The 12,978-nt window shown below is 36.9% G+C and overlaps 1 protein-coding gene across 1 annotated transcript in view; it reads left to right on the top strand.

Annotated features, from left to right (window-relative positions):
- Positions 1-12,978, top strand: part of PIK3CB (phosphatidylinositol-4,5-bisphosphate 3-kinase catalytic subunit beta) — a 164,281-nt gene that overhangs the window by 46,126 nt on the left and 105,177 nt on the right. The window contains exon 4 of the mRNA XM_007947506.1: positions 4,661-4,840. Coding sequence (XP_007945697.1) covers positions 4,661-4,840 — 180 coding nt within the window. The remainder of the gene's footprint in view (positions 1-4,660; positions 4,841-12,978) is intronic.

The raw sequence follows: 12,978 nt of genomic DNA, 5'->3' as shown, positions 1-12,978 counted from the left end.
TTGGCTATTGTAAATATTGCTGCGATGAACATGGGTGTGCATATATCTGTTCTTGTCATGGCTCTCACTTCTTTAGGGTATATACCTAGTAATGGAATGGCTGCATCTCACCTACTTTGGTTATGTTGTCAGAAGGAACCATTCCCTTGAGAAGGATTTCATTCTTGGTAAAGTGGAGGGTCAACAAACAAGGGAAAGACCCTCAATGAGATGGATTGATACAGTGGCTGCAATGATGGGCTCAGGTATAGTAAGCATCATGAGGTTGGGACAGGACCAGGCAGTGTTTCATTCTGCTGTGCATAGGGTCACTGTGAATTGGAGACGACTTGATGGCACCTGACAACAACCCCAGCCTACTCTGAGAGTCTACTGGTAGGATTTTTGCCTTCTACGTAGGAGACCTGGGTTTGATTACCAGCGAGTTATAACTCTTGTACAGCCACCACCCCTGTCAGTGGAAACTTGCATGTTGCTATGATGCTGAACAGGTTTCAATGGAGCTTTTAGACTATGATGGACTAGGAGGAAATATCTGGCAATCTATTTCTGAAAATCAGCCAGTGAAAACGCTATAGACCATAATGGTCCAATCTGCAACTGATCATTGGCATCAGTTGGGAAACATTTTGATCCATTGTGTATGGAGTCACCATGAGCTGGGACTGACTGGTTGGCAGCTAACAATAACTACAATTACTGTAACATACATTCATTCTCTCTTTCCTTCTCTCTCACTTGTGTAAAATTCTTACTTGGTCATGTCATCAGCAACTGGTAAATATCAACAGTAGTCCATGGGAAGCATCATGAGGGAACATTAAACTAAAAAGTGAGATGAAATATGGCAATGTTCCCAACTGAGTCTATTCTGACTCATAGCAAACCTGTAGGACACAGTAGAACTGCCCCATAGGATTTCCAAGGTTGTATATCTTTATGGGGGAGCTCTGGTAGCATAGTGGCTAAGGCACTTGACTGCTAACCAGAAGGCTGGCAGTTCAAACCCACCAGCCACTCCTTGGAAGGAAGATGGGGCAATCTACTTCCTAGTCTGACTTGATGGCATATAATAACAACAACCACAACCACAACAACATATCTTTGTGGAAACAAGCTGCCTCACTTTTTTCCTGTAGAGCTGCTGGTGAGTTCAGACTGCCAACCTTTGGGTTAGCAGCCAAGTGCTTAACCACTGTGCCAGCCAGGTTCCTCTTAGCAAGGTTTAGGAGGAAAAAAATTTCTGGGATTGATAAATGGAAGGAAAATGAGACAGCAATTTCTGTGAAAAAGATTGGAAATTTTAGAGAACCACATAGTATCAGCCAACCTTAGGACATGACTCTTTTTTTTTTTTTTTTTAATTTTTACTGTGATTTGGGTGAAAGTTTACGCAGCAAATTCATTTTCCATACAGCAGTTTTGCTTCAAGACGTTGACTGCAATTCCCCACAATGTAATACCTCTCTTCCCACTTCCTCCCTGTAGTTCCCTCTTCCCTGTGTCTTTCTTTCCTATGCATTCCTGCCCCCCTGAGCTATCTCACTGTGCAAATACTACCCTTTTTACTCCCATGATGGATTGTTCTTAGAAGTAGTACATCTACCTGATGTAAATGTTCACCCTGTATGCCTTTCTCTTGTTTGGCTGGAAGCCATGGGAGTGAGTTCAGTTCCAGACCTGAAGGGTAACTAGGGGTCATAGTCTTGGAGGTCTCACCAGCTCTATCAGTCCAGTAAGCCTGGTCTTTTTTATGATTGTAGGTTTTGTTCCACATTGTTCTTCCACTCTATCCAGGGCCTCCTGCACTAGTCCCTTTCTTAGTGCTTGCCAGGCACCATCTAGTTCTTCTGGACTCATAGTCATATAGCTTGAGGCTTGCATGCTGTACTAGTACCTTGGACTAATTGTTTCCATGCATCTTTGGTTTTCCTTATTCTTCTTTGTTCTGTACGAGAAAAGACTGACCATCCGGGTGGCCGCTTGCAAGCTTTTAAGACCCCAGTTGATACTCACCAAAAGTAGGATGTAGAGCATTGTTTTTGTGTAGTATGTTATGCCAGTTGAGCTTGATGTTCTCTGTGACCAAGATTCTGAGCCCACAAATCCAACTACTCACTCCCTCAGGGTGGTTAGCTGTGGCTAAGAAGTTATCATAACTTTGCCCCTTGTTAGCTCTATTATATTTATGTGGACATTCTTCCAGCACATACAAATACGTATGTAACAGTATTGTCTGCCAACCTTATATATTCCCTTTTGCCTAGACATTCTTGATCATTCAGCCTGTCTATCCATCTATTTACTTGTAGATTAATGTTTGTTATCACTGATAATGCAGTATTGTGTATGTAGTAATGTTTATCTTTGTTGTCTGTACCTCTTGTACCTTCTGTGTCTTCCTTTTCCTTAGTGTTTTTAAAATATGAAATACTTTAATTAATAAAAGGAGATATGTGTGATTTGAATAATATTCCATTATGGGCAGAGTAGAATGAGGTGGAGAGCACAGGTTTGGGGCATTCTAGAGAATATATCAGAAATAAGGACATAAATGTGAAAAAAAAAAAAAAAATGAAGCACATAGAGTAGTAAGGCTATCTAGAATAATCCTTCCCTGCAAGACAGAAGTATCTGTCCCCATGCATTTGCTCAGTGTCTTGTTGGACAGTGTCTAGTCTATAGCTATTTCTAATAATTGAATGGTACAATGCAAATTGTCATGTAAAATTAGAAGTCTTCCAAAAGATGCAATATATCTTGAAGTCATTGAGAGGAATATTGGAGAACTGCTTGAAAAACAGAATAAACTGGTCAAGTTGAGTTCTGACACAGTTAGTCCACTTAACAGTTCAAAGTGTAGAAAATTTACAGGGATGATAATTTCAGAACAGCTGTTTCAAAAGAGATTGATTTGACTATCAAGTGAGTGGACCTTGGGGAAAATGCTAAAGCTCTCAGTACTGTATGTGATTCAATTATATAAATGTACTATAATTCATTTATCCATTGTATTTTTTATTATATCTTACTTATAACTGATAGGATTTGATAACTTTTCATATATTTATTAAGGCTGTATTTATCTTTTGTTATTGTCCATTTCTAAATAGGGTTATGTTTTTTTGGTTTGTAGAAGTTTTTCATGTTTTAGGGGTATTAATCCTATTTTCCCAGTAATGTGGCGTATTGTTTCACTCTTTTGTTTTTCTTGTATTTTGTCCACTGCTATGACCTCCTTAACTGAGCAGAGCTTTGAAGAAAGACTGTATACCCAAATAAGGTCACATTCAACAGATTAGGGATTAGAATTTAAGAATATCTTTTTTGGGGATAAAATTCAATCCATAACACTTTGTAAGCTGAGTGAAGGTTAGTTTTGAGGTGGATAGTACAAAAGGTAAGGAGAGCATATTAGACACTTATGTTGCTGTTTAGGAGAGCTATAAAGAATCTCTGAACCAAGAGAATGTTATGCAGAGAAGGTGAAGACAAATCATTAGGGTATAAGATCATTGGTATCTAATTGTTAGAAATGAACTGGGGACGAAAAAGGGTGGATTTATGTGATTTCTGAAGTGAATAATAGAATCTTAGCTTGTGTGCTTTGATGTGCATAGTACCAACTCATATAAAGAATATTAGATGAAAAATACTTTAAAGAATGAATTTGGAACACATTGTAAATATGAGTTTAAAAAGTTTGAGTTTGAGATACTTTATGGAAAAGGGGTGACTTAATTTGATGAAAAATATTGCAAAGTGGATTTAAGTCAATATAGAGAATGTTTTAATAATCACAGTTTTCCACAGTAGCAATTGGCTGCCTTGGGAGTAGTGAGCTTCTCATATTTTATGTGAATGGTCATTTGGTGGGAAATTATATACTTTGTTAGATATTGAGAGGATTCAAGTGTTATTAGATAATCTTTAAAATCTGTACCATTGGATTTTCTAATGAACAGATTTGGGAGCTCTGGTAGCATAGTGGCTAAGACACTTGCCTGCTCACCAGAAGGCTGGCGGTTCAAACCCACCAGCCACTCCTCGGAAGGAAGGTTGGGCAATCCTACTTCCGTAGTGATACTACCTCGGAAACCCAAGGAGGGATCGCTATGAGTCAGGGCTGACTCGACGGCACATAACAACAACAACAACAACAATGAACAGATTTAGTGATGTTTCATCCAACTATATCTTCATTGATGTCAAATTTCTATATTTTTCTTTACATTTAAAATTAAGCAGAATTCTCAGTTTATGGTTTTATCAGTGACAAGTATAGCTCTCTTCTTACCAGTAACCAACATTTTTTTTTTAAAATACAAACTAAATTTTTTTAAGAAAGTTGTTCACTGGAAAATACATGTAATGTACTGTCTAGTGGTTAAATATTATTAAACTTCAGTTAAATGTTATTTGTGGAGGCTATGACATTTTATAGTGTCAGGTGATAACTTATAAATGATCAGGAATGTTAATTTTATACAATCATATTTAGAAAATAAGAAAATTGACTAGAATATAAGACATAAGGATGTAAATATATACAAACGTACAGAATAAATCATGTGTGGAAATATAAGTATTATATAAAAAAAGTTGTTTTGGAGGACAAATACAAAATCTAATTGCTTCTTCTTTATACCCCCTCTTTCAGGATGTGTTTAGCTTTCAAGTGTCCCCTAATATGAATCCTGTAAAAATAAATGAATTGGCAATCCAAAAACGTTTGACTATTCATGGAAAAGAAGATGAAGTTAGCCCCTATGACTATGTGTTACAAGTCAGTGGGAGAGTAGAATATGTGTTTGGTGATCATCCACTAATTCAGTTCCAGGTATGTGTCTTAACTGTCAGTTTACCAAAAAAAGTATGTGCTTGTGTGTATGTGTGTCTGTACTTGAAACTTTTTATTTCTGATCATAAAATTATATGCCCATAGGGGAACATTTGGAACCTACACAACACTGTGCAGAGTTAAATATTATCCATAAGCCTCCCTACTACAGATGTAACCATTGTTAATATTTATGTCACTATTTTTTGCAGTTGTATATGGTTTAGCATAATGATCGTGTATGTATATATATGTGCATTCTGCTTTCTTACTGTTTCAGTTAGTATTATCATAATTTTTTCCTCTGGCACTATGAATTCTTCATCAACACAGTTTGTTACAGCTGTCTATTATTTCCTCATATAAACATAATAATTTAAATAAATATTTTGAGGGAAGTGAAATATAAAAAAGTTCTGATTAAATGGTTGCTCTTTGAATTGCACAAAGACTAATTTCTGGTTATCAGTTAGCTAGGTCAAGTTGTGGAATAATATCAAAGGCATCATATATGAAGAAAGGAAACGGTCATTAAAAAAGACAAGGTAGAAAGAAAATACCAATATCAATTACAAAAGAGACTTTGAAACTTGTAATGCTGCCCCTGAACCTCCATAATACCCAGTGATGTGTGCTCCCATGGGGTGAGTGCCACATTTCCACTGGAGCTGTGTTTGGTGGCTACCACTTGCACCGTTACTGTGCCACATTTGTCTTGGGGTTTTCTTTTTTCTTCTTTTTCTTTATTCCTGTTTCTCTGCTCTCTTGTCCCTTGTTTTTTCTTTTTTTCATTTCCTTTTCCCTCCCCTGACCCTTTGTTTTCTCTGTCTTTACCTAGCAGTTGTGAGCCAGTGTCCATACCAACCATACCCACCCACATTTCCTGCCCTACCCACTGCACAAGAGCCACCACCCACTCCAGCACCACTGGACCACTGACAGATGGCAGCCAACACCTGCTCAGCATGCTCCAGTTGCTCTGCACAATCAATGATGAGAGAATTATGCCTACATTCCAATGCAGAGATAGGTGGTGATCACCCCATGGCTGGCCAACTATCAACTAGAGTAACACACCCATCCTGTTGGCTGGATATATTAAAACAAAACAAAAAAAATTGGAATGAAAGCAAAACAACTTACAATCAACAAATTAATACAATGACACTACTATGTCTCAGAGACAACAGACAACTTCAGATCACACACACAAACAGAACAAGATGGTTCAAACAAATGAACAGAATACAGGGCCAGAAAATCTTCCAGAGGAAGAAATGCTATTGGAACTATCTCATAAGGAATTCAAAAGAATTCTATTTAGGTATGTTCAACAAATTGAGAGAGAATTTGAGGAAACCACAGGCAACATTAAGGAAAACACAAAACAATGAGAATTTAAAAAATAAAGATCAGATTGAAACACAGAAGATTAATACTAAGATTTCAGAAAAAGATAAGGCAAGGAAAGACAAGGGAGTAGAATTGAATCAGTGGAACAGCAAATTAGATTGAAGATAAATCCTCCAAAACTAATCTTTTAGTGGAACAGTCAGAAAAAAGGATGAAAAAGAATTAAGAAAGACTAAGAACCATTGGAGACACCATCAAGATGAATAAATTACATGTGCTCAGAATTCCAGAAGAGACAACGACAACAGAAACCCAAGTAAATCCCTTGAAGCTCTGTTGGAAGAAAACTTCCCTAATGTCACGAAAGACAAGAAGGTATGCATTCAGAAAACTTAGTGAACCCCAAATAGGATCGACCCCAAAAGGAAATCACCAAGATGTATCATAATCAAACTTTCTCAAGCCAAAGACAAAGAATATTGAAAGTAGTTCAGGAAAAATGGAAACTCACCTACAAAGGAGAAGCAATAAGACTACATTCTAATTTTCTGGCAGCAACCATGCCAGCAGAAAGGCAATGAGATAACATATAAAACCCTGAAAGAACAAATTGCCAGCCAAGAATTATCTGTCCAGCAACAGTGTCTCTCAAGTACGATGGTGAAATTATGGCATTCATAGATAAATAGAAATTAAGGGGATTTGCAGAAACCAGACCAACCTTACATGAATTACTAAAGGAAATCCTTTGGACAGAGAACCAAGAACTAAGACAACAACTGGAGATTAAGACACATGACAACATCATCTGGAAATCAATCCATATATGGAAGTGTCACAAATAAAATAAACCTACAAAGACTGAAAATAGGGAAACAGAGATGTCAATTTGTAAACAGTGATAAGTACAAAGCAAAAAGACGGATTAAATGATACAGTTACAGAGCCTTCAAATGAAGAGGAAGTCAAGATGATATAAAGATAGAATAGACTACTTTAAACTTGAGAAGATAATAAATTATAGTGTAACCTCTAAGAAATATAATAAACTTTCTTATGAAAGTCATGGAATCTTAGTAAACACTAAAACAATACTAATGATGAAAATGATAAGAAAATCTATAAACAGAAGGAACTCAGCACAGAAAAATATATTGAACAAAGAAACCAGCAGCACCACACGTACATGCATACACACAAAACAGCAACATGACAGCAGTAAATTCATACCTATCAATAATTACACTGAATATAAATGTATTCAGTGTATCAGTCAAGAGACAGAGTATAGCAAAATGGGTAAGAAAACATGACCCAACAATATGCTGTATACAAGTGACACATCTTAGGCACAAAGACAAAAATAAGCTAAAAATCAAAGGATGGAAAAACATATTAAGAAAATGGCAACTAAAAAAGACTGGGAATGACAATATTAATTTCTGGTAGAATAGAATTTAAGGAAAAATCCACCAAAAGAGATAAAGAAGGCCATTATATAATGATTAAAGGGTCAACCAAACAAGAGCATGTAATCATAATAAATGTTTCACACACAGTGGAAGAGCCCAAAATACATAAATCTAACTTTAGCAGAATTGAAAAGAGAAATAGAAAACTCCACAGCAAGAGTAGGAGACTTTAATAAGCCACTTTTGATGAAGGACAGAACTAGAAATAAACTTAACAAAGATAACAATGTCTAAACATCATGTTCAACCAAATAGACCTCATAGATATATACAGAACAGTCTGCTCAACAACAGCACAATATACATTTTTTTTCCAGTTAAAGTGAAACTTTCTCCAGAATAGACCCTATCTTATTCCACAAAGCAAGCCTCAAAAAATGTTAAAACATTGAAATACTACAAAGCATCTTTTCAGATCACAGTGCTATAACATCAGAAAACAAAAGCAAGATCAAGGAAAAAAAAATCAAATACATGGGAACTGAATAACACCTTGCTTAAAAACTACTGGGTAATAGAAGAAATAAAAAGGAAATTAAAAATTCCATGAATCAAACAAAAACAAAACAACATACCAAAATCTTTAAGACACCACAGAAGTAGTAGTCCAGGGCAATTTATAGCAATAAACCCACACATCAAAGAAGAAGAAGAAGAAGAAAGAACCAAAATTAACATGTTAACCCAGCATCTCCAATAATTAGAAAAATAACAGCAGAAAAACCTACAGTCACCAGAAGAAAGGAAATAATAAAGAGTTGAGCAAAAGTAAACACAAAAAAGAAAAACCATAGGATCAACAAAACTAGGAGTTGATTCTTTGAAAGGATTAATAAAATTGACAAACCAATGGTAAATTTAACAAAGGAGAAGGAGCTGATGTAAATTACATGAATAAGAAGTGAAATAGGTGTTCACAATAGAACCTACCAAAATAAAAAGGATAATAACAATACTATGAAGAACTGTACTTCAGCAATTTTGAAAACCTAGAAGAAATTGGCAGATTTCTGGAAACACACTACCTACATAAACTAACATAATCTGAGGTAGAAATTTTGAACAGACCCATCACAAAAGAAGAAATTGAACAGGTCATTGAAAAGAAACTCCCAACAACAACAACAACAACAAAATGTCCTTGCCCAGACAGCTTAACTGGTGAATTCTACTGAATATTCACAGAAGAGTAATGGTACTAAAATAGTTCCAGAACAAAGAAAAGGCTGAAATACTCCCAGACTTATTCTATGAAGCAGGCATAACCCTGATACCAAAACCACTTGAAGACACCACTAGAAAGGAATACTGCAGACCAATATACCTCATGAAAACAGAATCCTAGTCAGTAGGCTCCAGCAACATATTGAAAAAATAATATGTCATGACCAAGTGGGATTTATACTGGATATGCAAGAATGGTTCAATATTAGAAAAAGAATCAAGGTAACCCACCACATACATAAAACAAAGGAAAAGAAACACATGATCATATCAATTGATGCATAAAAGGCATTTGACAAAATCCAAAACCCATTCTTGCTTAAAAAATGCTCAGCAAAATAGGAGTATAAGCAAAATTCCTCAAGATAATTAAGGGCATATACACACAACCAATGACCAACATTATTCTCAATGAAGAGAAACTGAAAGTATTCTCCTTACAAAACAGGAACCAGAAAGGATGCCCTTTATTATCACTCCTAGTCAATATTGTATTGGAAATTGTAGCTAGAGCAGTAAGGCAAGAAGGGGAAATAAAAGGCATCCAAATTGGCAAAGGAGAAGTAAAAGTATCTCTGTTTGCAGATGATCTGGTCCTATACATTGAAAATTCTAGAGACTCAACAAAAGAACCACCACTCATCTGTCAGTTTGTCATACTGTGGTGGCTTGTGTGTTGCTGTGAGGCTGGAGGCTGTGTTAGCAGTGTTTCAAATACCAGCAGGGTCACTCATGGTGGACAGTTTTCAGCGGAGCTTCCAGACTGAGACAGACGCGGAAGAAGAAAGGGGCCATCTACTTCTGAAATAATTGACCAGTGAAAACCTTGTCAATAGCAGTAAAACACCAATACAATTACTGGAAAACTTTATGAATAGCCATGAAACAATGTCCAGTGTAGTGCTGGAAGATGAGCCTCTCAAGTAAGAAGGCACTCAAAATGTGACTGGGAAAGGAAGAGCTACCTCCTCAGTACAGAGCCAACCTTAATGAAGTGGATAGAGTAAAGCTTTTTGGATCCCCATATGCTGATGTGGCATGACTCAAAATGGGAAATAACAGCTGCAAAACATCTGTTAATAATTGGAACATTGGATGTATGAAGTGTGAATCTAGAAAAATTGGAAATTATCAAAAATGAAATGGAATGCATAAAGATCGATACTTTAGACATTAGTGAGCTGAAATCTGAAATGGACTGTTTTTCACTATTTTGAATCAGACACCCATATGATCTACTATGCCAGGAATGGCAAATTGAAGAGGAATGATGTGGCATTTATCATCACAAAGAATGTCTCAAGATCTATCCTGAAGTATAGTGCTGTCAGTGATAGGATAATATCCATACCCCTACAAGGTAAACCAGTTAATAATACTGTTATTCAAATTTACACACCAACTGCCAAAGCCACAGACAAGGAAATTGAAGATTTTTACCAACTTCTGCAGTCTGATTGCAAACATGCAGTCAAGATGTGTTGATTATCACTTGTGATTGGATTGCAAAAGTTGGTAACAAAGAAAAATCACCAGTAGTTGGAAAACATAGCTTTGGGGATAGAAATAGCACTGGAGATCGCATGTTAGAATTTTACAAGACCACCAACTTATTCATTGCAAATACATTATTTTTTCAACAGCACACACAGCACCTGTACATGTGGACTTCATCAGATGGAGTACACAGGAATCAGATTGACTATATCTGTGGCAGGAGGCAAGGGAGAAGCTCAATATCTTCAGCCAAAACAAGGCCAGGAGCTGACTCTGGAACAGACCATCAGCTGATCATATGCAAGTTCAAGATGAAGCTGAAAACAGTTAAAACAAGTCCACGAGAGCCAAAATATGACCTTGATTGTATCCCTCCTGAATTTAGGGACCATGTAAAAAATAGATTCGATGCATTGAACACCAGTGACCAAAAACCAGAGGAACTGTGGGATGACATCAAGAACATCATCCATGAAGAAAGTAAAAGTTCATTAAAAAGACAGGAAAGGAAGAGAAGACGAAAATGGATGTTGGAAGAGACCCTGAAATTTGTCCTTGAACAAAAAGTAGCTAAAGCAAATGGGAGAAATGACAAGATAAAAGAGCTGAATAGAAGATTCAAAGAGCAACTCGAGAAGACAAAGTCAATTATTATAATGAAATGTGCAAAAACCTGGAGTTAGGAAACCAAAAGGGAAGAACATGCTTGGCATTTCTTAAGCTGAAAGAACTGAAGACTAAAATTAAGCTTCAAGTTGCAATATTGAAAAATTCTATGAGCAAAACATTGAATGATGCAGGAAACATCAAAAGAAGATGGAAGGAATACACAGAGTTACTGTACCAAAAAGAGTTGGTCAGTGTTGATCATTTCAGGAGGTGGTATATGATCAAAAACCAATGGTATTAAAAGAAGAAGTCAAAGCTGCACTAAAGGAATTGGTGAAGAGCAAGGCTCTAGGAATTGACGGAATACCCATTGAGATGTTTCAGCAAATGGATGCCACGCTGGAGTCACTCATTTGTCTATGGCAAGAAATTTGGAAGACAGCTCCTGGCCAAGTGACTGGAAGAGATCCATTTTTGTACCCATTCCAAAGAAAGGTGATCCCACAGAATGTGGAAATTATCAAACAATATTATTAATACTGCACGCAAGTGAAATCTTGCTGAAGATAATTAAAAAATGGTTGCAGAAGTATATTGACTGAGAACTTCTAGTTGTGCAAGCTGGATGCAGAAGAGGATGTGGAACAAGGGATGTCATTGCTGATGTCAGATGGATCTTGGTTGGAAGCAAAGAATACTAGAAAGATGTTTGCTTATGTTGTATTGACTATGCAAAAACATTTGATTGTGTGGATCATAACAAATTATGGATGACATTGAGAAGAATGGGAATTCCAGAATACTTGATTGTGCTCATCAGGAACCTATACATAGACCAGGAGGCTATCATTTGAACAGAACAAGGGGATATTGCATGGTTTAAAATCAGGAAGGGTGTGCGTCAAGGTTGTATCTTTTCACCATACTTATTCAATCTGTATGCTGAACAAATAATGAGAGAAGCTGGACTATATGAAGAAGAACATGGCATCAGGATTGGAGGAAGACTTATTAACAACCTGAGATACACAGATGACACAACTTTACTTGCTGCAAGTGGTGATGACTTGAAGCACTTACTGATAAAGGTTAAAGACTAAAGTCTGTAGTATGGATTACATCTCATCATAAAGAAAATGAAAATCCTCACAACTGGATCAATAAGCAGCATCACAGTAAATGGAGAAAAATTGAAGTTGTTAAAGATTTCATATTACTTGGTTTTTATAATCAACACCAATGGAAGTAGTAGTCAAGACATCAGATGACATACTGCGCTGGGCGAATCTGCTGCAAAAGACCTCTTTGAAGTGATGAAGAGCAAAGATGTGTCCTTGAAGACTAAGGTGTGCCTAACCCAACGCAAAGTATTTTCAGTTACCTCATATGCATATGAGAGCTGGACACAAGGAAGACTGAAAAAGAGTTGATGCTTTTGACTTGTGGTGTTGGCAAAGAATACTGAAAGTACCATGGACTGTCAAAGGAACTAACAAATCTATCCTGGAGGAAGTGCAGCCAGAATGCTCCTTGGAAGCGAGATTGGCCAGACTTCGTCTGACCTACTCTGGTCATGTCAGAAGGGACCATTCTGTGGAGAAGGATATTATGCTTGGTAAAGTGGAGGGTCAACAAAAAAGGGGAAGGCCCTCAACAAGATGGATGACAGAGGGCTACAATGATGGGCTCAGGTGTGAGAAGGATGGTGATGCTGGCACAAGACTGGGCAGTGTTTTGTTCTGTTGTACCATAGGGTCAATATGAGTGGGAACCGACTCTATGGCACCTAATAACAACAACAACAGGCTACTGAAACTAATAGAAGGATTTAGCAAAGTGGCAGTGTACAACATCTACATACAAAAATCAGTTGGATTCTGGGGAGTTCTGGCAAGATGGCGGACTAGGCAGAAGGACTGCACAGACCCTCTTCAACAAAGAAAAGGGAAACCAATTAACACAGACACAGAAGATAATCTTGGA

Source organism: Orycteropus afer, unplaced genomic scaffold, assembly GCF_000298275.1.
Source record: "Orycteropus afer afer isolate SDZICR_OR568_19922 unplaced genomic scaffold, OryAfe1.0 scaffold00188, whole genome shotgun sequence".
Lineage (NCBI taxonomy): Eukaryota > Metazoa > Chordata > Mammalia > Tubulidentata > Orycteropodidae > Orycteropus > Orycteropus afer.
The sequence above is the reverse complement of the archived record's forward strand: the minus strand, read 5'-3'. Positions and strand labels throughout refer to the sequence as shown.